The sequence below is a fragment of the Lethenteron reissneri genome, chromosome 65 (genome assembly GCF_015708825.2).
Source record: "Lethenteron reissneri isolate LAM-NWPU_2019-01 chromosome 65, ASM1570882v1, whole genome shotgun sequence".
Lineage (NCBI taxonomy): Eukaryota > Metazoa > Chordata > Hyperoartia > Petromyzontiformes > Petromyzontidae > Lethenteron > Lethenteron reissneri.
The window spans coordinates 7444352-7471347 of record NC_083843.1 but is presented as its reverse complement, the minus strand read 5'-3'; the positions used below and the strand labels follow the sequence as shown (position 1 = coordinate 7471347).

At 51.9% G+C, this 26996-nt stretch overlaps 1 protein-coding gene across 1 annotated transcript; it reads left to right on the top strand.

Moving 5' to 3' along the window:
* The first annotated feature begins 11692 nt into the window (after nucleotides 1–11692).
* Nucleotides 11693–26088, top strand: LOC133359455 (transcriptional repressor CTCF-like). The gene is made up of 8 exons (XM_061577871.1): nucleotides 11693–11826; nucleotides 13185–13566; nucleotides 14585–14681; nucleotides 16310–16443; nucleotides 16922–17042; nucleotides 20269–20424; nucleotides 21096–21256; nucleotides 22654–26088. The coding sequence occupies exons 1-8, from the start codon at nucleotides 11693–11695 to the stop codon at nucleotides 22909–22911; spliced, it is 1443 nt and encodes a 480-aa protein (XP_061433855.1). The 3' UTR covers nucleotides 22912–26088.
* Nucleotides 26089–26996: the final 908 nt, after the last annotated feature.

The window sequence follows — 26996 nt, the reverse complement described above, 5'->3', positions numbered from 1 at the left end:
TGGGAGTCTCAGTGATTAACACCGAACCCTATGGGAGCCCCAGTGATTAACACCGAACCCTATGGGAGCCCCAGAGATTAACACTGAACCCTATGGGAGCCCCAGCGATTAACACTGAACCCTATGGGAGCCCCAGAGATTAACACTGAACCCTATGGGAGCCCCAGCGATTCACACTGAACCCTATGGGAGCCACAGTGATTAACACCGAACCCTATGGGAGCCCCAGAGATTAACACTGAACCCTATGGGAGCCACAGTGATTAACACCGAACGCTATGGGAGCCCAAGAGATTAACACTGAACCCTATGGGAGCCCAGGAGATTAACACAGAACCCTATGGGAGTCTCAGTGATTAACACCGAACCCTATGGGAGCCCCAGTGATTAACACCGAACCCTATGGGAGCCCCAGAGATTAACACTGAACCCTATGGGAGCCACATTGATTAACACCGAACCCTATGGGAGCCCCAGAGATTAACACTGAACTCTATGGGAGCCCCAGTGATAAACAACGAACCCTATGGGAGCCCAAGAGATTAACACTGAACCCTATGGGAGCCCCAGTGATTAACACTGAACCCTATGGGAGCCCAAGAGATTAACACTGAACCCTATGGGAGCCCAAGAGATTAACACTGAACCCTTTGGGAGCCCAAGAGATTAACACACGAACCCTATGGGAGTCTCAGTGATTAACACCGAACCCTATGGGAGCCCCAGTGATTAACACTGAACCCTATGGGAGCCCCAGAGATTAACACTGAACCCTATGGGAGCCCCAGCGATTCACACTGAACCCTATGGGAGCCCCAGTGATTAACACCGAACCCTATGGGAGCCCCAGAGATTAACACTGAACCCTATGGGAGCCACAGTGATTAACACCGAACCCTATGGGAGCCCCAGAGATTAACACTGAACCCTATGGGAGTCTCAGTGATTAACACTGAACCCTATGGGAGCTCAAGAGATTAACACTGAACCCTATGGGAGCCAAAGAGATTAACACTGAACCCTATGGGAGTCTCAGTGATTGACACCGAACCCTATGGGAGCCCCAGTGATTAACACTGAACCCTATGGGAGCCCCAGAGATTAACACTGAACCCTATGGGAGCCCCAGTGATTAACACTGAACCTATGGGAGCCCCAGCGATTAACACTGAACCCTATGGGAGCCCAAGAGATTAACACTGAACCCTATGGGAGCCAAAGAGATTAACACTGAACCCTATGGGAGTCTCAGTGATTAACACCGAACCCTATGGGAGCCCCAGTGATTAACACCGAACCCTATGGGAGCCCCAGAGATTAACACTGAACCCTTTGGGAGCCCCAGTGATTAACACCGAACCCTATCGGAGCCACAGTGATTAACACCGAACCCTATCGGAGCCACAGTGATTAACACTGAACCCTAAGGGAGCCCCTGAGATTAACACTGAACCCTATGGGAGCCCCAATGACTAACACGAACCCTATGGGAGTCCCAGTGATTAACACTGCACCCTATGGGAGTCCCAGTGATTAACACTGCACCCTATGGGAGCCCCAGTGATTAATACTGAACCCTGCGGGAGTCTCCGTGATTAACACCGAACCCTATGGGAGCCCCAGTGATTAACACCGAACCCTACAGGAGCCCCATCGATTAACACTGAACCCTGTGGGAGTCTCAGTGATTAACACTGAAACCTATGGGATCCCCAGTGATTAACACTGAACCCTATGGGAGCCCCAGTGATTAATACTGAACCCTGTGGGAGTCTCAGTGATTAACACTGAAACCTATGGGAGCCCCAGTGATTAAAACTGAACCCTATGGGAGCCCCAGTGATTAACACTGAACCCTGTGGGAGTCTCAGTGATTAACACTGAAACCTATGGGAGCCCCAGTGATTAAAACTGAACCCTATGGGAGCCCCAGTGATTAACACTGAACCCTGTGGGAGCCCCAGTGTTTAACACTGAACCCTATGGGAGCCCCAGTGATTAACACAGAACCCTATGGGAGCCCTAGAGATTAACACTGAACCCTATGGGAGCCCCAGTGATTAACACTGAACCCTATGGGAACCCCAGTGATTAATACTGAACCCTGTGGGAGTCTCAGTGATTAACACTGAACCCTATGGGAACCCCAGTGATTAACACTGAACCCTATGGGAGCCCCAGTGATTAACACCGCACCCTATGGGAGCCCCAGTGATTAACACTGAACCCTACAGGAGCCCCATTGATTAACACTGAACCCTATGGGAGTCCCAGTGATTAACACTGAACCCTATGGGAGCCCCAGTGATTAACACTGAACCCTACAGGAGCCCCATTGATTAACACTGAACCCTACAGGAGCCCCATTGATTAACACTGAACCCTATGGGAGCCCCAGTGATTAACACTGAACCCTATGGGAGTGAGTCCCAGTGATTAACACTGAACCCTATGGGAGTGAGTCTCAGTGATTAACACTGAACCCTATGGGAGTGAGTCTCAGTGATTAACACTGAACCCTATGGGAGCCCCAGTGATTAACACTGAACCCTATGGGAGTGAGTCCCAGTGATTAACACTGAACCCTATGGGAGTGAGTCTCAGTGATTAACACTGAACCCTGTGGGAGCCCCAGTGATTAACACTGAACCCTATGGGAGCCCAAGAGATTAACACTGAACCCTATGGGAGCCCAAGAGATTAACACTGAACCCTTTGGGAGCCCAAGAGATTAACACACGAACCCTATGGGAGTCTCAGTGATTAACACCGAACCCTATGGGAGCCCCAGTGATTAACACTGAACCCTATGGGAGTCTCAGTGATTAACACCGAACCCTATGGGAGCCCCAGTGATTAACACCGAACCCTATGGGAGCCCCAGAGATTAACACTGAACCCTATGGGAGCCCCAGCGATTAACACTGAACCCTATGGGAGCCCCAGAGATTAACACTGAACCCTATGGGAGCCCCAGCGATTCACACTGAACCCTATGGGAGCCACAGTGATTAACACCGAACCCTATGGGAGCCCCAGAGATTAACACTGAACCCTATGGGAGCCACAGTGATTAACACCGAACGCTATGGGAGCCCAAGAGATTAACACTGAACCCTATGGGAGCCCAGGAGATTAACACAGAACCCTATGGGAGTCTCAGTGATTAACACCGAACCCTATGGGAGCCCCAGTGATTAACACCGAACCCTATGGGAGCCCCAGAGATTAACACTGAAGCCTATGGGAGCCCCAGTGATAAACACCGAACCCTATGGGAGCCCAAGAGATTAACACTGAACCCTATGGGAGCCCCATTGATTAACACTGAACTCTATGGGAGCCCCAGTGATAAACACCGAACCCTATGGGAGCCCAAGAGATTAACACTGAACCCTATGGGAGCCCCAGAGATTAACACTGAACTCTATGGGAGCCCCAGTGATAAACACCGAACCCTATGGGAGCCCAAGAGATTAACACTGAACCCTATGGGAGCCCCAGTGATTAACACTGAACCCTATGGGAGCCCAAGAGATTAACACTGAACCCTATGGGAGCCCAAGAGATTAACACTGAACCCTTTGAGAGCCCAAGAGATTAACACACGAACCCTATGGGAGTCTCAGTGATTAACACCGAACCCTATGGGAGCCCCAGTGATTAACACTGAACCCTATGGGAGCCCCAGAGATTAACACTGAACCCTATGGGAGCCCCAGCGATTCACACTGAACCCTATGGGAGCCCCAGTGATTAACACCGAACCCTATGGGAGCCCCAGAGATTAACACTGAACCCTATGGGAGCCACAGTGATTAACACCGAACCCTATGGGAGCCCCAGAGATTAACACTGAACCCTATGGGAGTCTCAGTGATTAACACTGAACCCTATGGGAGCTCAAGAGATTAACACTGAACCCTATGGGAGCCAAAGAGATTAACACTGAACCCTATGGGAGTCTCAGTGATTAACACTGAACCCTACAGGAGCCCCATTGATTAACACTGAACCCTATGGGAGCCCCAGTGATTAACACTGAACCCTATGGGAGTGAGTCCCAGTGATTAACACTGAACCCTATGGGAGTGAGTCTCAGTGATTAACACTGAACCCTATGGGAGTGAGTCTCAGTGATTAACACTGAACCCTATGGGAGCCCCAGTGATTAACACTGAACCCTATGGGAGTGAGTCCCAGTGATTAACACTGAACCCTATGGGAGTCTCAGTGATTAACACTGAACCCTGTGGGAGCCCCAGTGATTAACACTGAACCCTATGGGAGCCCAAGAGATTAACACTGAACCCTATGGGAGCCCAAGAGATTAACACTGAACCCTTTGGGAGCCCAAGAGATTAACACACGAACCCTATGGGAGTCTCAGTGATTAACACCGAACCCTATGGGAGCCCCAGTGATTAACACTGAACCCTATGGGAGTCTCAGTGATTAACACCGAACCCTATGGGAGCCCCAGTGATTAACACCGAACCCTATGGGAGCCCCAGAGATTAACACTGAACCCTATGGGAGCCCCAGCGATTAACACTGAACCCTATGGGAGCCCCAGAGATTAACACTGAACCCTATGGGAGCCCCAGCGATTCACACTGAACCCTATGGGAGCCACAGTGATTAACACCGAACCCTATGGGAGCCCCAGAGATTAACACTGAACCCTATGGGAGCCACAGTGATTAACACCGAACGCTATGGGAGCCCAAGAGATTAACACTGAACCCTATGGGAGCCCAGGAGATTAACACAGAACCCTATGGGAGTCTCAGTGATTAACACCGAACCCTATGGGAGCCCCAGTGATTAACACCGAACCCTATGGGAGCCCCAGAGATTAACACTGAAGCCTATGGGAGCCCCAGTGATAAACACCGAACCCTATGGGAGCCCAAGAGATTAACACTGAACCCTATGGGAGCCCCAGTGATTAACACTGAACTCTATGGGAGCCCCAGTGATAAACACCGAACCCTATGGGAGCCCAAGAGATTAACACTGAACCCTATGGGAGCCCCAGAGATTAACACTGAACTCTATGGGAGCCCCAGTGATAAACACCGAACCCTATGGGAGCCCAAGAGATTAACACTGAACCCTATGGGAGCCCCAGTGATTAACACTGAACCCTATGGGAGCCCAAGAGATTAACACTGAACCCTATGGGAGCCCAAGAGATTAACACTGAACCCTTTGGGAGCCCAAGAGATTAACACACGAACCCTATGGGAGTCTCAGTGATTAACACCGAACCCTATGGGAGCCCCAGTGATTAACACTGAACCCTATGGGAGCCCCAGAGATTAACACTGAACCCTATGGGAGCCCCAGCGATTCACACTGAACCCTATGGGAGCCCCAGTGATTAACACCGAACCCTATGGGAGCCCCAGAGATTAACACTGAACCCTATGGGAGCCACAGTGATTAACACCGAACCCTATGGGAGCCCCAGAGATTAACACTGAACCCTATGGGAGTCTCAGTGATTAACACTGAACCCTATGGGAGCTCAAGAGATTAACACTGAACCCTATGGGAGCCAAAGAGATTAACACTGAACCCTATGGGAGTCTCAGTGATTAACACCGAACCCTATGGGAGCCCCAGTGATTAACACTGAACCCTATGGGAGCCCCAGAGATTAACACTGAACCCTATGGGAGCCCCAGTGATTAACACTGAACCTATGGGAGCCCCAGCGATTAACACTGAACCCTATGGGAGCCCAAGAGATTAACACTGAACCCTATGGGAGCCAAAGAGATTAACACTGAACCCTATGGGAGTCTCAGTGATTAACACCGAACCCTATGGGAGCCCCAGTGATTAACACCGAACCCTATGGGAGCCCCAGAGATTAACACTGAACCCTTTGGGAGCCCCAGTGATTAACACCGAACCCTATCGGAGCCACAGTGATTAACACCGAACCCTATCGGAGCCACAGTGATTAACACTGAACCCTAAGGGAGCCCCTGAGATTAACACTGAACCCTATGGGAGCCCCAATGACTAACACGAACCCTATGGGAGTCCCAGTGATTAACACTGCACCCTATGGGAGTCCCAGTGATTAACACTGCACCCTATGGGAGCCCCAGTGATTAATACTGAACCCTGCGGGAGTCTCCGTGATTAACACCGAACCCTATGGGAGCCCCAGTGATTAACACCGAACCCTACAGGAGCCCCATCGATTAACACTGAACCCTGTGGGAGTCTCAGTGATTAACACTGAAACCTATGGGATCCCCAGTGATTAACACTGAACCCTATGGGAGCCCCAGTGATTAATACTGAACCCTGTGGGAGTCTCAGTGATTAACACTGAACCCTACAGGAGCCCCATTGATTAACACTGAACCCTATGGGAGCCCCAGTGATTAAAACTGAACCCTATGGGAGCCCCAGTGATTAACACTGAACCCTGTGGGAGTCTCAGTGATTAACACTGAAACCTATGGGAGCCCCAGTGATTAAAACTGAACCCTATGGGAGCCCCAGTGATTAACACTGAACCCTGTGGGAGCCCCAGTGTTTAACACTGAACCCTATGGGAGCCCCAGTGATTAACACAGAACCCTATGGGAGCCCTAGAGATTAACACTGAACCCTATGGGAGCCCCAGTGATTAACACTGAACCCTGTGGGAGTCTCAGTGATTAACACTGAACCCTATGGGAACCCCAGTGATTAACACTGAACCCTATGGGAGCCCCAGTGATTAACACCGCACCCTATGGGAGCCCCAGTGATTAACACTGAACCCTATGGGAACCCCAGTGATTAATACTGAACCCTGTGGGAGTCTCAGTGATTAACACTGAACCCTATGGGAACCCCAGTGATTAACACTGAACCCTATGGGAACCCCAGTGATTAATACTGAACCCTGTGGGAGTCTCAGTGATTAACACTGAACCCTATGGGAGCCCCAGAGATTAACACTGAACCCTATGGGAACCCCAGTGATTAATACTGAACCCTGTGGGAGTCTCAGTGATTAACACTGAACCCTATGGGAACCCCAGTGATTAACACTGAACCCTATGGGAGCCCCAGTGATTAACACCGCACCCTATGGGAGCCCCAGTGATTAACACTGAACCCTACAGGAGCCCCATTGATTAACACTGAACCCTATGGGAGTCCCAGTGATTAACACTGAACCCTATGGGAGCCCCAGTGATTAACACTGAACCCTACAGGAGCCCCATTGATTAACACTGAACCCTACAGGAGCCCCATTGATTAACACTGAACCCTATGGGAGCCCCAGTGATTAACACTGAACCCTATGGGAGTGAGTCTCAGTGATTAACACTGAACCCTATGGGAGTGAGCCTCAGTGATTAACACTGAACCCTATGGGAGTGAGCCCCAGTGATTAACACTGAACCCTATGGGAGTCTCAGTGATTAACACTGAACCCTATGGGAGCCCCAGTGATTAACACTGAACCCTACAGGAGCCCCATTGATTAACACTGAACCCTATGGGAGTGAGTCCCAGTGATTAACACTGAACCCTATGGGAGTCTCAGTGATTAACACTGAACCCTATGGGAGTCTCAGTGATTAACACTGAACCCTATGGGAGCCCCAGTGATTAACACTGAACCCTATGGGAGTCCCAGTGATTAACACTGAACCCTATGGGAGCCCCAGTGATTAACACCGCACCCTATGGGAGCCCCAGTGATTAACACTGAACCCTACAGGAGCCCCATTGATTAACACTGAACCCTGTGGGAACTCCGCATTCATTCATTGAAACCCAAGAACCTCGTCGGAAGCGGAAATTCGATCGCGGGCGAAACCGGAAATGAAAGATTTCCGGTGACGTCAGAGTCAACTCGTACAGACGCCGCGGTGAGTAGTGATGGTGGTGGTGATGGTGCTGGTTGTGGTGGTGATGGTGGTGGTGATGGTGGTGGTGATGGTGGTGGTGATGGTGGTTGTGATGGTGGTGGTGGTGGTGATGGTGGTTGTGATGGTGGTGGTGATGGTGGTGGTGATGGTGGTGGTGATGGTGGTTGTGATGGTGGTGGTGGTGATGGTGGTTGTGGTGATGGTTGTGATGGTTGTGCTGGTGGTGGTGATGGTGATTGTGGTTGTGGTGGTGATGGTGGTGGTGATGGTGGTGGTGATGGTGGTGGTGATGGTGGGGGTGATGGTGGTGATGGTTGTGATGGTGATGGTGGTTGTTATGGTGCTGATGGTGGTAATTAATGGTGATGCTCGTGATGGTGGTGGTGGTGATGGTGGTGGTGATGGTGCTGGTTGTGGTAGTGATGGTGGTAGTGATGGTGGTGGTGATGGTGGTGGTGATGGTAGTGGTGATGGTTGTGCTGGTGGTGGTGGTGATGGTGATTGTGGTGATGGTGATTGTGGTTGTGGTGATGGTTGTGGTTATGGTTGTGATGGTGGTGGTGATGGTCGTGGTGGTTGTGATGATGGTTGTGATGATGGGTGTTATGGTGCTGATGGTGGTAATTAATGGTGATGATAGGTGTGATGGTGATGGTCGTGATGGTGGTGGTGATGGTTGTGCTGGTTGTGATGTTTGTGATGGTGGTGATGGTCGTGGTGGTTGTGATGGTGGTAGTTATGATGGTGGTGATGGTAGCGGTGATGGTTGTGATGGTGGTGGTGATGGTGGTGGTGATGATGGTTGTGATGCTGGTTATGATGGTGGTGTTGATGGTTGTTATGGTGCTGATGGTGGTAATTAATGGTGATGATGGGTCTGATGGTGATGGTCGTGATGGTGATGGTCGTGGTGGTTGTGATGGTTATGGTGGTGGTCGTGATGGTTATGGTGGTGGTAGTGATGGTGGGGGTGATGGTGGTGTTGGTTGTGATGGTTGTGGTTTTGGTAGTGATGGTAGTGATGGTGGTAGTGGTTGTGATGGGGGCGGTGGTGAGAGCGGTGGGTGTAGTGGTGAGCGCTACGCTGCTCTACGAACCTGGCGACCCGGGTTCGATTCCCGCTCACGGCCAACACCGCCAGTGACGATTATCTAAACCGGTCCTGGGCCTCTCCTAGGTCGACTCAGCCTCAAAGGAGTTACCTGGTGTAGCGTAGTTAACATCGCTAGCACAGAGGGAGACAAAGGCGGCCGGGCGTGGTGCTGGCCACCCACCCCCTCGTGTGCCGTGCCGGCCTTCATAGGCGCTGCTTGCTAACAGCACTTGCCCCTACAGCCTGTTACAGGCTACACGGGGGATCTTTGTCTTTTCATGGTGATTGTGGTGGTTGTGGTGAAGGTGGTGCCGGTTGTGGTGATGATGCTGTTCATGCTACTGCTGTTGATGCTGCTGCTGATGCTACTGCTGATGCTACTGCTGTTGATGCTGCTGATGCTACTGCTGATGATGCTGATGCTGCACTTGCTACTGCTGCTGATGTCACTGCTGTTGATGCTGCTGCTGATGCTACTGCTGATGATGCTGATGCTGCACTTGCTACTGCTGCTGATGCTACTGCTGTTGATGCTGCTGCTGATGTTACTGCTGTTGATGCTGCTGCTGATGCTACTGCTGCTGCTGATGCTACTGCTGATGATGCTGATGCTGCACTTGCTACTGCTGCTGATGCTACTGCTGTTGATGCTGCTGCTGATGCTACTGCTGCTGCTGCTACTGCTGATGATGCGGATGCTGCACTTGCTACTGTTGATGCTCCTGATGCTACTGCTGTTGCGACTGCTGATGCTTCTGCTGTTGCTACTGTTGCTGTTGCTACTGTTGATGCTGCTGATGCGTCTGCTGTTGCTACTGCTTCTGCTGTTGCTGATGATGCTGGTGGTGCTACTCTTGCTGCTGTTGCTACTGCTGATGATGCTGATTCTACTGTTGCTACTGCTGTTGCAACTGCTGCTGTTGCTACTTGCTTCTATTGCTGGTACTGCTGCTGTTGCTGCTTTTGCTGCCGCTGCTATAGCCATTGCTACTGCTGATGAATCTGCTGATGTTGCTACTGCTGATGATGCTGCTGCTGCTGATGTTGCAACTGCTGCTATTGCTACTGTTGCTAATGCTGATGATGTTGCTACTGCTGCTGATGATGCCGTTGCTACTGCTACTACTGCTGATGATGCTGTTGCTACTACCGATGATGCTGATGCTGCTGATGATGTTGCTATTGCTGCTATTGTTGCTGCTGGTATTGCTGTTGCTACTGCTGCTGTTACTACTGCTGATGATACTGCTGCTACTGTTGTTGCTACTGCTGATGATGCTGTTGGTGATGATGCTGCTGATGATGCTGCTGCTGATGATGCTACTGCTGATGATGCTGTTGCTACTGCTGATGATGATGCTGCTGATGATGCTGTTGCTACTGCTGAAGATAATGCTGCTACTGCTGTTGCTACTGCTGATGTTTCTGCTGATGATGATGCTGCTGCTGATGATGCTGCTACTGCTGATTCTACTGCTGATGATGCTACTGCTGATGATGCTGCTGCTGATGATGCTGCTACTGATGATGCTACTGCTGGTGATGCTACTGCTGATGATGCTGCTGCTGATGCTGCTGATGCTGCTGCTGATGATGCTGCTACTGCTGATGATGCTACTGCTGATGATGCTACTGCTGATGCTGCTGATGATGATGCTGCTGCTGCTGATGATGCTGCTGCTGCTGCTGCTGCTGATGATGCTGCTGCTGCTGATGATGCTGCTGATGATGCTGCTGCTGATGCTGATGATGCTGCTGCTGATGATGCTACTGCTGATGATGCTCCTGCTGATGATGATGATGCTGCTGCTGATGATGCTACTGCTGATGTTGCTCCTGCTGATGTTGCAACTGCTGCTATTGCTACTGTTGCTAATGATGATGCTGCTGTTGTTACTGCTGATGCTACTGCTGCTGATGATGGTGCTGATGATGCTGCTACGGCTGATGATGCTAATTCTGATGTTGCTTCTGCTGATGATGCTACTGCTGATGATGCTACTGCTGATGATGCTACTGCTGATGATGCAACTGCTGATGATCTTGCTGCTACTGTTGTTGCCACTGCTGATGCTACTGCTGCTGATGATGCTGCTGCTGATGATGCTGCTACTGCTGATGATGCTACTGCTGATGCTGCTACTGCTGATGATGCTGCTGATGATGCTGCTACGGCTGATGATGCTACTGCTGATGTTGCTACTGCTGATGATGCTACTGCTGATGATGCTATTGCTACTGTTGATGCTACTGCTGCTGATGATGCTACTGCTGATGTTGCTCCTGCTGCTATTGCTGCTATTGCTACTGTTGCTAATGCTGATGATGCTGTTGCTACTGCTGATGCTACTGCTGCTGATGATGATGGTGCTGATGATGCTGCTACGGCTGATGATGCTACTGCTGATGATGCTACTGCTGATGATGCTACTACTGATGATGCTGCTGCTACTGCTGTTGCTACTGCTGGTGCTGATGATGTTGCTGCTTTCGCTATTACTACCACTGCTGTTGCTGCTGCCGCTGATGATGCTGACGATGCTGTCCCCAGCAGCAGCAGCAGCAGCAACCTTACACCCCACCAAAGACACCCATCCGCCTTTGTTCTAGACATCACGACAAGAGCCGTCGCGTGACCCCTGTGCTACGGACGGGCGGGCGGACGGAGGCACAGACGGACCAACGACAGACGGATCGGCTCGGCATGTGGTCCCAGCAAGGGGCTTCAGATGACGGAATCGCAGCGGGAGCGGGCCCCATTGAGGGCAGGATCGGTCCCGAGGAAGAGGAGGAGGTGGTGGAGGAGGAGGAGAAAGGGGAGCAGAGCGAGGACGTGAGGTGAGGTTTCGAGACTTCGCTTAGTCAGCCGGCGAGACTCCCATCGAGATGAGCACCTCTGTTACAACGTTACATAGAGATCCACAGAGCTACATACAGTGAGGGAAAAAAGTATTTGACCCCCTTTCAATCAGAAAGATTTCTGGCTCCCAGGTGTCTTTTATACAGGTAACGAGCTGAGATTAGGAGCACACTCTTAAAGGGAGTGCTCCTAATCTCAGCTTGTTTCCCTCATTACAATGCAAATCAATTCATAACATTTTTCACATGCGTTTTTCTGGATGTTGTTGTTGTTATTCTGTCTCTCACTGTTAAAATAAACCTACCATTAAAATTATAGACTGATAATTTCTTTGTCAGTGGGCAAACATACAAAATCAGCAGGGGATCAAATACTTTTTCCCTCACTGTAGAGATAGAGATACATAGAGACACATAGAGATACACAGAGATGCATAGGGAACTATAGTGTTGCAAAGTGACCCACAGACTCACATAGAGATCTAGAGACTCACACAAAGAGACCCAAAGAACTAAAACTAAATTATAAACTATTTTTTATTTTACCAGCTAAGGCCCACTGAGCTATGTTAGAAGCAAACTGGCTATCACGAATGATAGCTCCACATAGCGGCTTACCATCATGTGGAAGTTTATGGCAGCAGCTAAATACTGCCAACGCGTGTTTTTAAATGTTGAGGGAAATAGCGGAGGAGCCCGGAGACAAATCCACGCGACCACGAGGAGACGGAGAGAGAGACACGCAAACTTCAAATATACAGCAGCAGCAGGCGTCTGGGTCGCGATCGAACCCACTGCCTCCTGCACACCAGCCGAGGTAGTTAACGTCTCGCCACCGCGGTGCTAACGCCTCGACCACTGAGAGACAGAGAAACACTTTAACTCCAAATATACAGCAGGCGTTATGGTCAGTATTGAACCCACGACCTTCTGCGTACCACAGAGGTCGCAAACGGGTTTTGATTCCTTACCCGTACCCGGCCGTACCCGTACCCTACCCGTACCCAGGCGGGTACGGGTAGGGTACGGGTATCGGGTACCTGATTGCGAACTCTGGGATGAAGCCATGTTGCAGGCGCGGGTGGGTTGATTCTAGGAACTTGAATTGTGCGAAGAGACAACACGTTGGGAAATGAGTGACAAACGGTTACTCACCAGTGACTCACGGTCTACCTGTACCCGTACCCGGCCGCACCAGGGTTGCAAACGGGTACCCGTACCCGGCCGGGTACCGGTAGGGTACGGGTTTCGGGTACCCGGTTGCGACCTCTGGCGTACCAGCAGAGGTAGTTAACATCTCCTAGCCTACTATGGCCACCCGTCATTTATCGTTGCAGCAGCAGCGGCGGCGGCGGCGACGCCGCCACTTTGGCACTGCCTCCACCTCCTGCGTCACCGCTGGTGGCCGGAGGTCCCAGCAAGAGCAATGGCGAAAGGATGGAGGAGGAGGAGGGGGAGGAGGAGGGGTTGGAGGTGAGCGGCGAGGGCTCCACCCAGTGGTGGTGTCGGGAGGAAGCCGACGTTGAGCCCTGGAGAAGCTCTGAGCCTACCGAAAACTCGGAGGAGGAGGAGCGGGGGGAGGTGGTGGAGGAGGAGGAGGAGGACCCCGACTTTGTGCCGCGAGGGGAAAAGCGAGGGGGGGCGAGGAGGGGGAGGAGGAAGAGCGGTGGGAGGCGCGGTGGAGTCGCGGGCAGGAGAGAAGGTGGAGGAGTCGGAAGGGTGAGTGGGTGAGTGGATGGGTGAGTGGGTGGGTGGGTGGGTGGATGGGTGGGTGGGTGAGTGGGTGAGTGGATGGGTGGGTGAGTGGATGGGTGGGTGAGTGGATGGGTGGGTGAGTGGGTGGGTGAGTGGGTGGGTGAGTGGATGGGTGAGTGGTGGGTGGGTGAGTGGGTGGGTGAGTGGGTGGGTGAGTGGGTGGGTGAGTAAATGGGTGGGTGGGTGAGTGGATGTGTGAGTGGATGGGGTGAGTGGGTGGGTGGGTGAGTAAATGGGTGGGTGGGTGAGTGGATGGGGTGAGTGGGTGGGTGGGTGAGTAAATGGGTGGGCGAATGAGTGGGTGGGTGGGCGGATGAGTGGGTGGGTGGGCGGATGAGTGGGTGGGTGGGCGGATGAGTGGGTGGGTGGGCGGATGAGTGGGTGGGTGGGCGGATGAGTGGGTGGGTGGGCGGATGAGTGGGTGGGTGGGCGGATGAGTTGGTGGGTGGGCGGATGAGTGGGTGGGTGGGCGGATGAGTGGGTGGGTGGGCGGATGAGTGGGTGGGTGGGCGGATGAGTGGGTGGGTGGGCGGATGAGTGGGTGGGTGGGCGGATGAGTGGGTGGGTGGGCGGATGAGTGGGTGGGTGGGCGGATGAGTGGGTGGGTGGGCGGATGAGTGGGTGGATGAGTGGGTGGGTGGGTGATGTATTGTAGAACGTGGTGACATATTGTATTGCAGTGTATAGTGTAGGGAGTGTATGGTGTATTATAGTGTATGGTAGTGTACAGTACAGTGTAGTGTTTAATGTATATAGTGTGGTGCATAGTAGTGTACAGTATAGTGTAGTGTATGGTGTAGTGTAGTGTATAGTGTAGTGTTTAGTGTAGTGTATAGTATAGTGTAGTGTGTAGTGCACAGTGTATAGTGTAGTGTTTAGTGTAGTGTATAGTGTAGTGCACAGTGTGTAGTGTTTAGTGTAGTGTATAGTGTAGTGTATGCTAATGCGTGTGCCCCGTATGTGTGGGCGCGTGCGGAGGAAGAGCGCAGCCACCGCTGAGCGCAGTCACCGCTGCCACCTCTGTGACCGGATCTTCGGCTCCGTCACGCTTCTACGCAACCACATCAACACCCACACCGGTACAGATACATGCAAAGATACATACACGTATGTACGTACACGTACATCCAGAAAGACACATATACATGCAGATACAGAAAGATGTAGGAACATACAGATACATGTGTAGGACTCGTACTCGGGTTGTCTTTCCCGTTCCGTTTATTTGCTCCTTAAAGTCCACACCGTCTCCTCATCACCGCTCCGTGTCTCCCTGTTCGCTCCGTCACGCTATCCGCCATCAATGGCGCTCTATGTCTCTCCGTTCTCTCTCCTGCTATCCCAGAGTCCGTCACGCCGCTGCTACCCTACTCTGTATCTCTCCGATGCACTGCTACCACTGCTACCACTCTGTCTCCTCTATCCACTGCTACCGTACTTTGTCCTATCTCTCTCCACTGCTACCGTTATCGTATCTTTCTCTACTTACTCCTGCTCTTCGCTACGGTCCGGGCACCATCACTCCAACTCCTCTCCAGACTCCAGCTCTAACCAAGACTCCAGCTTCCACCAAGACTCGCTTCCACCCAGAGACTCCCGTCTCTCTGTCGTGCTGTCCCTTTTATCCCCGTATCAATTACCCCTCGCCCCCCCAGGCCCCCCAGCCTCACGTGGCCTTGTTGTTCCCGCCCGGGCGACGCCAGTCATTCAGCCCTCAACCTCTTAACCAATCACCGACCTGTATCCCCGGTTGCCCCTAACACCTGTTACGCCACTTAACGCGTCTCCCTCACGCCTCAGCAACAACAACATCGTCCTCAAATACCCCCTACTGTACACTTGCTTGCTTGCATAGCAACAGACCCACAGAGCGCGTGGCGCGGCATATTCCAAGTTCTACACATGCACAGATACAGACACATACAAAAAGAAAATGACAAATATCCCCAGTGTAGCCTGTTACAGGCTGTAGGGGCAAGTGCCGTTAGCGATCAGAGGCCGCCATTGTCTCCCCATTGGCAAAGTTTAAACCTCGCATAAGGTACGCATTTGAGGCTGAGTCGACCTAGGGGAGGCCGAAGACCGGTTCAAATAATAATCGTCACTGGTGTTGGCCGTGAGCAGGAATCGAACTCAGGCAGGTTCGTAGCGCAGCGTAGCGCTAACCGCTGAAACCACCACTCCCACCAGATTCATACATACAGTACATACACGCGTATACATACACCTCTGATTAGCACGGTTGTCTATGTATGGTGCGAAAGAAGTTCAACATACACAGTGGTGGACGGCTGTCGTTGTTGTTGTGTGTGTGTGCGCTTGTATGCGACGCCATGTCTGTGTGTTTGCGACACGTGTGTGTATGTAAATGTGACACCGTGTGTGTGTGTGCATGTGACACCGTGAGCGTGTGTGACATTGCGTGTGTGTGTGTGTTTGAGACACCCCTTGAGCGTGTGTATGCAACACCGTGAGTCTGTGTGTGACACCGTGTGTCTGTGTGTGTGACACCGTGTGTGTGTGTGACACCGTGTGTGTGTGTGCGACACCGTGTGTGTATGTGACACTATATGTGTGTATTTGACACTGCGTGTGTGTGTGACACTGTGTGTATTGGACACTATGTGTGTGTGACACCGTGTGTTTGTGTGTGTGACACTGCATGTGTGTGTGTATGCGACACTGTGTGCATGCGTGTAACGCGCAGGCACGAAGCCGCACCAGTGCTCCGAGTGTGCGATGGCGTTTGTAACCAAGGGCGAGTTGGTGCGGCACGGCCGCTACGTTCACACAGGGGAGAAGCCCTTCAAGTGCTCAGCGTGCGAGTACACCAGCGTCGAGGTGCCTCCATCCCCCTCCACCTCCTCCCTCCCTCCCTCTGTCTCCCTCCTCCCAGCGTTTCCTTCCTGTATCTCCCCCCTTCTCCCCCCTCTACTCCTCCACATGTCTCCGTCCATCCTCCTCCATCCTCCTCCTCCCATGACTTCACAACGCAACCAACGGCTTGAGATGCATGGGCACTCTATGTATCTCTATGAGTCTCTATGTATCTCTGTGGGTCTCTATTTATCTCTATGGATCTCTGTGTATCTCTATGGGTCTCTCTGCGTATCTCTATGCGTTTAGAGTTATTTGGCTGCTGCTATAAATTTCCACGTGATGATGATGATATCAGCCACTTACTTGGTTCAGCCAAGTGGATGCGCGGGGGGGGGGGGGGGGGGAGGATGCAACAACAACAGTGCCAATGAAGCCAACAATGCCTGACCCATGTCTACCCGTTTATGTCCCCCCCCCCCCTACACCCGCACCCGCACAGGTGAGCATGATGAAGCGCCACATGCGGTCGCACACTGGCGAGCGTCCGTTCCAGTGCAGCATGTGCAGCTACGCCAGCAAGGACGCCTACAGACTCAAGCGGCACATGAGGACGCACTCCGGTACGCCGTCGGCACGCGATCTCCCGCAGACCCGACTGGAGGAGAATGTCGTAACGTAAAGCTCCGTTATTTCGATATTCGATCGTTCATAATTGGGGGACAATTCTACACGGCTGCCCTTTTAGGCGCACGTACACAGTGAATTGGAAATTTGCCAATCTACCGTGTACCATTTGCCACGAGCGACAGCGCGCGACACCTGCGAAACGACGACTCGGTCTGGTGAGCGTGGCGAGCGTAGCGAGCAGGGCCAGCGTGGTCAGCGTGGTGAGTGGGGTGAGTGGGGTGAGCGTGGTGGGTGGGGTGAGCGTGGTGAGCGTGGTGAGCATGGTGAGTGGGGTGAGCAAGGTGGGTGGGGTGAGCGTGGTGAGTGGGGTGAGTGGGGTGAGCGGGGTGAGTGGGGTGAGCGTGGTGAGCGTGGTGAGTGGGGTGAGTGGGGTGAGCGGGGTGAGCGTGGTGAGCATGGTGAGCGTGGTGGGTGGGGTGAGCGGGGTGAATGGGGTGAGCGTGGTGAGCGTGGTGAGTGGGGTGAGGGTGGTGAGCGTGGTGAGTGGGGTGAGCGTGGTGAGCGGGGTGAGCGGGGTGAGCGTGGTGAGCGGGGTGAGCGTGGTGAGTGGAGTGAGCGTGGTGAGTGGGGTGAGCGTGGTGAGTGGGGTGAGTGGGGTGAGCGTGGTGAGTGGGGTGAGCGTGGTGAGTGGGGTGAGCGTGGTGAGTGGGGTGAGGGTGTTGAGTGGGGTGAGTGGGGTGAGTGGGGTGAGCGTGGTGAGTGGGGTGAGCGTGGTGAGCGTGGTGAGCGGGGTGAGCGGGGTGAGCGGGGTGAGCGGGGTGAGCGGGGTGAGCGGGGTGAGCGGGGTGAGCGGGGTGAGCGGGGTGAGCGGGGTGAGCGGGGTGAGCGGGGTGAGCGTGGTGAGCGTGGTGAGCGTGGTGAGCGTGGTGAGCGTGGTGAGCGGGGTGAGCGGGGTGAGCGGGGTGAGCGGGGTGAGCGTGGTGAGCGTGGTGAGCGTGGTGAGCGTGGTGAGCGTGGTGAGCGTGGTGAGCGTGGTGAGCGTGGTGAGCGTGGTGAGCGTGGTGAGCGTGGTGAGCGTGGTGAGCGTGGTGAGCGTGGTGAGCGGGGTGAGCGGGGTGAGCGGGGTGAGCGGGGTGAGCGTGGTGAGCGTGGTGAGCGTGGTGAGCGGGGTGAGCGGGGTGAGCGGGGTGAGCGGGGTGAGCGGGGTGAGCGTGGTGAGCGTGGTGAGCGGGGTGAGCGTGGTGAGCGTGGTGAGCGGGGTGAGCGTGGTGAGTGGGGGTGAGCGTGGTGAGTGGGGTGAGCGTGGCAAGCATGACAAGCGTCGGTGCAGACCCCCGTCACTTTGGACTTTACTACCTCGTTTGTGTGCACTCTGTGCAAGAAAACCCTCTCAGCAATGTCGTCTCCACCTACATCAAGGTGTAATGGAAAGGCGCCGAAGTATAAAGGAAATCCCTTCATGTCTGTGAGACAAATCAAAAGTTTTGGATAGAATTGACGCCGCAGGCTGTGTGTGTGTGGTGTGTCAATGCGCGTTGTGCATGAGCGGTGGCGTAGCGGTTAGCGGCTACGCCGCGCTACGAACCCGGCAACCCGAGTTCGTTTCCCGGCTCACGGCCAACACCGCCGGTGACGATTATCTGAACTGGTCCTGGGCCTCCCCTAGGTCGACTCAGCCTCAAATTAGTTACCTGGTCCGGTGTGTAGTAAACATCGCCACTGGGGAGACAAAGGCAGCCGGGCGGGCATATGGCTGGCCACCCACCCCCTCGTGTACAGATCTGGCCTTCATAGGTGCTACTCGCTAACAGCATTTGCCCCTACAGTCTGTTAAGGCTATACGGGGGATCTTTGTCTTTGGAGCATGAAGAGTTTGGAAAACAAATTAGGATTTTTTTTTTCATTTTTTTATCAGGGCAGGAGCCACTGGAGATCAACCATCGTTACATAATGCAAAATCTTCTTGGTTCTTTCGGTAAAGTCGTCACGTAGAAGGGAAATAATAAAATAATAAAAATAAAACATAATAAAATACAATTCTCACGACGTTTCGGCCACAACGCAAGCAGCCGTCCTCAGGTGAAGAACAGGTCTGTCGGAAAGACAGCGTCTGAATGGGCACGTCGTGAGAATTATTTTATTATGTTTTATTTTTATTATTTCCCTTCTACGTAACTTTACCGAAAGAACCAAGAAGATAAATAAACTATATTCTGATCCTCACGTCGTCACCTTCCAAGCTCATCACTCATTTCCCCGCATGTTACATCCATAAACTACTCAACTGATTGTATTTATTTTGTATGTTATCAGGTGTAAGTCCCCACTGCGCCACGACTGTCAAGCTCTTTTTTAGACGAGCGGACTGGCCCATCACCACAGTGATAGCAGCTCATCCAAGTGGCTGATATCATCATCATCATCATGTGGATCTTCAGAAAAATAATCTCTTTCTCTCTCTTCATCTCCCCTCTCCGTCTCTCTCCGCCTGTCTCTCTGTTTCGGTGTCTCTCTGTATCTGTCTCTCTGTGTCCCTGTCGTTGTGTGTGTCCCTGTCGTTGTGTGTGTCCCTCTATTCCTGTGCCTGTCTCTCACCGTCTCCCTCTGTCTCTGCGTCTCTGCGTGTGTCTCTTTCTCTGTGTCTCTCTGTCCATCTCTCCCTCTCTCTCTGTCTCTCTTTCTCTGTGTCTGTTTCTCTCTCTCTGTGTCTCCATCTCTGTGTCTCTGTCATTCTGTCTCTCTCTCTCTGTCTGTCTCTCTCACCTCTGTCTCTCTCTCCTTCTCTCTGTCTCTCTCTGTCTTTCTGTCTGTCTGCCTCTCCATCTAACCCTATATCGATGTCTCTGTGTCTCTCCTTCTGTCTCTCTGTCTCACCCTGTCTTTGTGTCTCTCTCTCTGTCCATCTCTCCCTCTTGCTCTGTCTCTCTGTCTCTCTTTCGCTGTGTCTGTCTTTCTCTGTGTCTCCATCTCTGTGTCTGTCGTTCTGTCTCTCTCTCTGTCTCTCTCCGTCTCTGTCTTTCTGTCTGACTCTCTCTCTCTGTCTCTCTCACTCTCTCTCTCTTTGTCTGTTTCTCTCTCCGTCTCTCTGTCTTTCTTTGTGTCTCTCTCTCTGTCTCTCTGTCTGTCTGTCTTTCCATCTCACCCTATATCTACGTCTTTGTGTCTCTTCTTCTGTCTCTCTGTCTCACCCTGTCTCTGTGTCTCTCTCTGTGTCTCCAGGAGAGAAGCCGTACGAGTGCCCAGTGTGCCGGGCGCGGTTCACTCAGAAGAGCTCCATGAAATCCCACGTGCAGCAGAAGCACACGGAGGAGGGGGCCGCTCCACGCTTTCCCTGCCCGCACTGCGACGCTGTCACGGCACGCAAGAGTGACCTGGGTATGAGGTGGGGGGTGGGGTAGGGGTGGGGGGGCTAGTTGGGGGGGGGGCTAGTGGGAGCTAAGGGGGAGAGGGGTGGGGTTACGGAGGGGCTCATCCCTGATGCAGCCACTCAGTAGCTCACCCCGCCCATTCATCAATTCACCCACTCACACACCTACTCACAAACTCACCCACCCACTCATCCACCCACTCACCCAAGCACCCACTCATCCACCCAATCACCCAAGCACCCACTGACCCACCCAGTCACTCACCCACCCACTCACTCCACCACTCACTCATCCACTCACCAACTCACCCACTCACCGACCCAGCCACCCTCCTACTCACCCAATCACTTACCCACCCATCCACCCACTCGCACATCAACACCCTCACCAACCCATCCATCAACCCACCCACGAACCCATTTACTTAGCCACTCACTCACCCACTCACCAACTTACCCACCCACTCACCAACTCACCCACCCACTCATTCACTCACCCACCCACCCACCTACCCAACCACTTACCCACCCACCCACTCACCCACTCACCCACTCACCAACTCACCAACTCACCCACCCACCCACTCACTCGGAGTTACCTGTTGGCTCAACACTGCTCATCCTTTGTGTGCCCCCCTCCCCCTCTCTAACCCCCCATGCCCCCTCCCCCCACCCCCAGGCGTGCATCTGCGCAAGCAGCATGCGCTGGTGCGTCGTGGCCTGCGCTGCCGCTACTGCGCGGCCACCTTCCACGAGCACTTTGCCCTCATGCAGCACCAGCGCTGCCACCACCACGAGAAGCACTTCAAGTGCGACCGCTGCCAGTACGCCTGCACGCAGGTACACACACACAGATACATACACACATACACACAGGTACATATACATATATACACACACACATATACATACATAGACAGGTACATACACACAGGTACATACACACACAGGTACATACACACATACATACACACACATACATACACACACATACACACACATACACACAGATACACACACAGATACACACACAGGTACACACAGGTACATACATACATACACATACATACACACAGATCCATACACACAGGTACATACACACAGCTACATACACAAAGCTACATACACACAGCTACACACACAGACTCACACAACAACAACCGCCATTCGCCACTAAGTGGCGGTGACATCACCACGACGCTTGTGCCAGGCCATGTGCACCTTGAGGCCACGTGAAGTGTCGAACGCCTGCTGGCAGGAGGTCACGGGGCCGACGCAGGTGCCACGGGTCGACTGACTGAGACGACAGACAGATACATACACATACACAGGTACATACACACAGGTACATACACACAGGTACACATCCACAGGTACACACAAGCAGAAATGCAAAGACAAATACATACACACATTGGCAGTACGCCTGCAAACAGGTACAAGCATGCACTCATACGTACAGACAGACAAATACATACGCACACAACAATGAAATAGACAAAGATTCCCTGTATAGCCTAAACAGACTGTTGGGGCAAGTGCTGTTCGCGAGGGGGTGGGTGGCTAGCACCATGCCCGGCCGCCTTTGTCTCCCAAGTGGCGCTGTTTATGCACCGCCCCAGGTACTCATTTCAGGCTGAGTAAACCTAGGGGAGGCCCGGGACCGGTTCAAATGATCGTCACTGGCATTGGCCGTGTGTGGGAATCGAACTCGGGTCGCCGGGTTCGTAGCGCAGTGCGCTGACCCCTACACTACCACTCTCCACACAGGTACAAAGACAAAGATCCCCCATGTAGCCTTAACAGACTGTAGGGGCAAGTGCTGTTAGCGAGCACCTATGAAGGCCGGAACGGTACACAAGGGGGTGGGTGGCCAGCACCACGCCCGACCGCCTTTGTCTCCCCAGTGGCGATGTTTACACACCGCACAAGGTACTCATTTGAGGCTGAGTCGACCTAGGGGAGGCCCGGTACCGGTTCAGATAATCGTCACTGGTGTTGGCCGTGAGCGGGAATCGAACTCGTGTCGCCGGGTTTAACCGCTACACAGGTACACACACAATCACACAGGTACATACACACAGGTACGGACTGTACACACTACAGGTGGTATATGCTACTTGCTTCCCAACAGCCTTTGTCGGCCACATTGGGGGAACTTTTTTTCTGTGTTTGACCTTTGCGTGCGTGTGTGTGTGTTTTATTATTTTAAATATGTGCCTCTCTGTGTCGGCCAGGAGCGACACATGATAGCTCACAAGCGATCTCACACGGCCGGGAAGCCGTTCGACTCGGCCCAACTCCCCATAGACGACAAGGAGGGGAGGCGGGAGGAGGAGGAGGTGGCGGAGGCGGAGGTGGTGGTGAAGGTCAAAGTAGAGGTGGAAGAGCAGAGTCAGGAGGAGGTGGAAGATTCCGAACCACCCTCTGCGAAGCGATGGCCCACCCCGCCGTCCAAAGCCAGACGAGGCCGACCGGCAAAGTCCAAACAATAACCAGGCGAGACCTTGGGTGGGTGGGTGAGTTAGTGAACGGTTTTGTGAGGTGAGGTGGGGGTAGGTGGGTGAGCTCGTGAGTGGGTGGGTGAGCTTGTGAGTGAGTTAGTGGGTGACTACTGGGTCAGTGGGTGTTTAATGAGCGGGTTAGGTGATTGAGTGAGATAGTGGGTGACTATTTGATCAGTTGGTGGTTAATGAGTGGGTGAGTGAGTCAGTTAGTGGGTGACTATTAGATCAGTTGGTGGTTAATGAGTGGGTGAGTGAGTGAGTTAGTGGGTCACTATTGGGTCAGTTGGTGGGTTAATGAGCGGCTTGGGTGAGTGAGTGAGTTAGTGGGTCACTATTGGGTCAGTCGGTGGGTTAATGAGTGGCTTGGGTGAGTGAGTGAGTGAGTCAGTTAGTGGGTGACTACTGGGTCAGTGGGTGGGTTAATGAGCAGTTTGGGTGAGTGAGTGAGTTAGTGGGTGACTATTTGATCAGTTGGTTAATGAGTGGGTGAGTGAGTGAGTTAGTGGGTGACTACTGGGTCAGTGGATGGGTTAATGAGTGGGTGAGTGAGTGAGTGAGTTAGTGGGTGACTATTTGGTTAGTGGGTGGGTTAATGAGCGGGTTGAGTGAGTGAGTGGGTGACTACTGGGTCAGTGGGTGGGTTAATGAGCGATTTGGGTGAGCTGGATTCATGAATCCCCATTCTCCTTCTGGTGACCGTGTTCTGCTGTTGACAGCAGCAGATCTGGAAGAACGCTGCCGCTGCAGCTGTGCAACCAGAGTGGAACGACGCGGACGTCCAGAATGAACTGAACTAAAAAGTATTAAAACTTTTTATTTTATTTTACCAGCCGTAAGGCCCCACCGAGCTGCTGTGTAGTAGCTCTTTTTTTAGAAGTGACCTGACTATCACAAATGATAGCAGCTCAACAGAGTGAGTGGCTGTTTATCATCATCATCATCACGTGGACATTTTTTAGCAGCAGCTAAATAACTATATAAACACGTAGAGACGTTGACTCTGAAAAGTGGAGGGGAAAAGAAACCGGTGGACCCCCTGGAGAAAAATCTACGCGACCACCACGGAGAAGAGGAGAGACACCGCCAACTCCAAATATACAGCAACAGGCGTCGGGGTAGGGTCTGAAACCCACGGCCTCCTGTGCACCAGGCAAGGTAGTCAACATCTCCGAGCCCACCGTCGCGCTCACCCTCGGGACCCGGACATCCAAGGGCACCTCCTGGCTCTTTGACATTCCACCTCACCTCCTCCACGGGGATGCCGGTCGGTGGGAAACATCGACCTCGTCGGAGCGTCGACAGGCTGCTTGCGCTGCTGTGGTCATGCAACTCCTCCGAGCATGTAGACCGTTAGTAGTAGGTTTTTACCCTTTAAACTGGTACAAAACTTACACCTTTATACAAGGCATCATGTTTGCAATAACCACAACACAAGCAGTCAAAATGCAAACAAAAGAAACAACTCTGATAATGATAATAATATGCACTGTCCTTGAAGTTGATTGGTCCACACCCGAGACAGCTTTCCTTAGAGCCTAGTCTCCATTGCTGTTGAACCAGATGACACCAAAAGGCGTACAACTCAAAAATTATCAGAGTTGTTTCTTTTAGTTTGCATTTTGACTACTTGTGTTGTGGTTATTGCAAACATGATCCCTTGTATAAAGGTGTCAGTTTTGTACCAGTTTAAAGGGTAACAACCTACTACTATATTTTGCCACTGGTAAAGGAGGTCTCATAGTGTACATGTGGACCGTTGTCATTATATAAACCTCGGTGGGTGTGCGCTACTTCGACGGAGGAGGGGAATAGCAACACTGCACAAACTCTCCTAAAAACGCTGAATCGGCACGGTAGGGGCGACGTACGGTGTGAAAGAAGTTCAACATACTGTACACGCATACACAGAGACCCACAGATACCCAGACCCATAGAGACACCCTGACCCCTAGAGACCCACAGATTAGCACGGTTGGGCTATGTATGGTGCGACAGAAGTTCAACATACTGTACACACACAGCCACTCACACCCATAGAGACCCACAGATTACTACGGTTGGGGCCACGTACGGTGTGAAAGAAGTTCGATGTACATATATCATAGCTAGCAGACCTCGACATTGCACTCAGTTTCCGAACATATTGCTGCCATACGCAAGAATATAATCATGAGTAAGTGAATGCATTAGGTGTGTAAGCTAATAAACGAGTGAATGGGTATTTGGGTGAGCTCCTGGACGAGCGAGTTGAGTGAATGGGGGAAGGGGAGTGAGGGGGATGAGTGGATGGGTGGTTCATAAAATTATGGAATGGGTCCTTGACAGCAAACCGATAGAAGAGGGTTCATCAGTATCCATAATCGAGCTTTTTTTGGGTAAGATCGTGTTAAGTATAAATGTGTCGTTAAACCCGCCACCACCCGACACAGGCAATTAGTAAGGTTTGTCACTTAAAGAAAACGTGGCAATTTGTGACGTGTTTTCTTTACGTGACAAACCTTAATCATTTGCCTGTGGCGGGTTTAATTATATATATCTAACCCAAAAACACCTCGGTGATGCATACTATTGGTCGCGAAAGGCTTCCGTGTTGAACCAAACTTTTTTATTTTCATCAGGTAAGGCCCACTGAGAAACTGTATGTAAAAGCGCTTTTTCAGAAGCAACCTGGTAATCGAAAATTATAATAGCTCAATCAAGTGGCTTATCATCACTTGGGCATTTATAGCAGAACACATCTATCATGCAATACTGTTGGTCGCGAAAGCCCTACTACTACGACATACCTGGCAACCCCTCATCAGTGCCCTACCTTATCACAGACCAATTCAGACCTTATTGGTCACCCCGTGCACTTAGAAATCTCAACGTTCATCCTACAAGGGAGAACACAGACATTTTTTGTTACCTGTATTGAAATGGCACTATACCGTTTGGACCTGAAAACTCAATGTCCCTGTGCAAGAAGAATACGGGGTAAACCGTATGGGTTGACGGGTATGCCAATCAGTTTCTAAGACAATGCATATCCATCTTCTTGGTTCTTTCGGTAAAGTCACGTAGAAGGGAAATAATGAAAATAAAACATAATAAAATACAATTCTCACGACGTATCGGCCACAACGCAAGCAGCCGTCAAGTCTGTCAGAAAGACAGCGTCTGAATCATTCAGACGCTGTCTTTCCGACAGACCTGTTCTTGTGGTCCCTCGGTTAACAGTGAGATCGGTCAATGTTTTTTTTTCCCGTTAATGTTTCACCAATTGGACCCCCATGGGTTTCGACTCGCGTTAACATCGCTGACTAACGGTATGCGTGGTTTAGGTTGTGCACGCGGTGGCGCTAATTTCAGCCAATCGGAGTGCTCGTAAGTGGAGTTGAGCCATACCATCGACCAATGGCGCCGCACCATTTATGAGGGGTTTGGACCTCGACCGGGCTTTGTTTACATTGCACGCTTTCTGTTTTGGGCAGTGGAAAACAGCTCTCTCTTCTTGCAGGCTCCGTGATGTTTTTATTACTAATTTTCCAACTTATATAAGTGAATTCTATCGACAGTTATTTCGGTTTACAGTCTTTTTAGTAGAACGGATTAAAACAAAACGTTAAACCGAGGGACCACTGTAATCTCTTGCCAACCCGCGAATTTACCAACCACGAGATTTGATTATTACGCAATCTTGACTTATGTGTATGCGCGTGTAATGAAGGATTGCAAATTTCGATTTAAAGCTTTCGTGACTGCAGGGATTCATCTTCTTGGTTCTTTCAGACTCTATCGTCTCGACAGACCTGTTCTTCACCTGAGGACGGCTGCTTGCGTTGTGGCCGAAACGTCGTGAGAATTATTTTATTATGTTTTTATTTTATTATTTCCATTCTACGTGACTTTACCGAAAGAACCAAGAAGAAGGATTGCAAAGGCGTCACTTTGTGGATATGTTTTATTGTCCTTAACAACAACAACAACGTGTCCACTACCAGCCATCACCACTCCCTTGCTTCCCCCTCCCTCTTCGCTCTCATCCTCCTCTCTCCCCCAGAGGTCGCAAACGGGTTTTGATTCCTTACCCG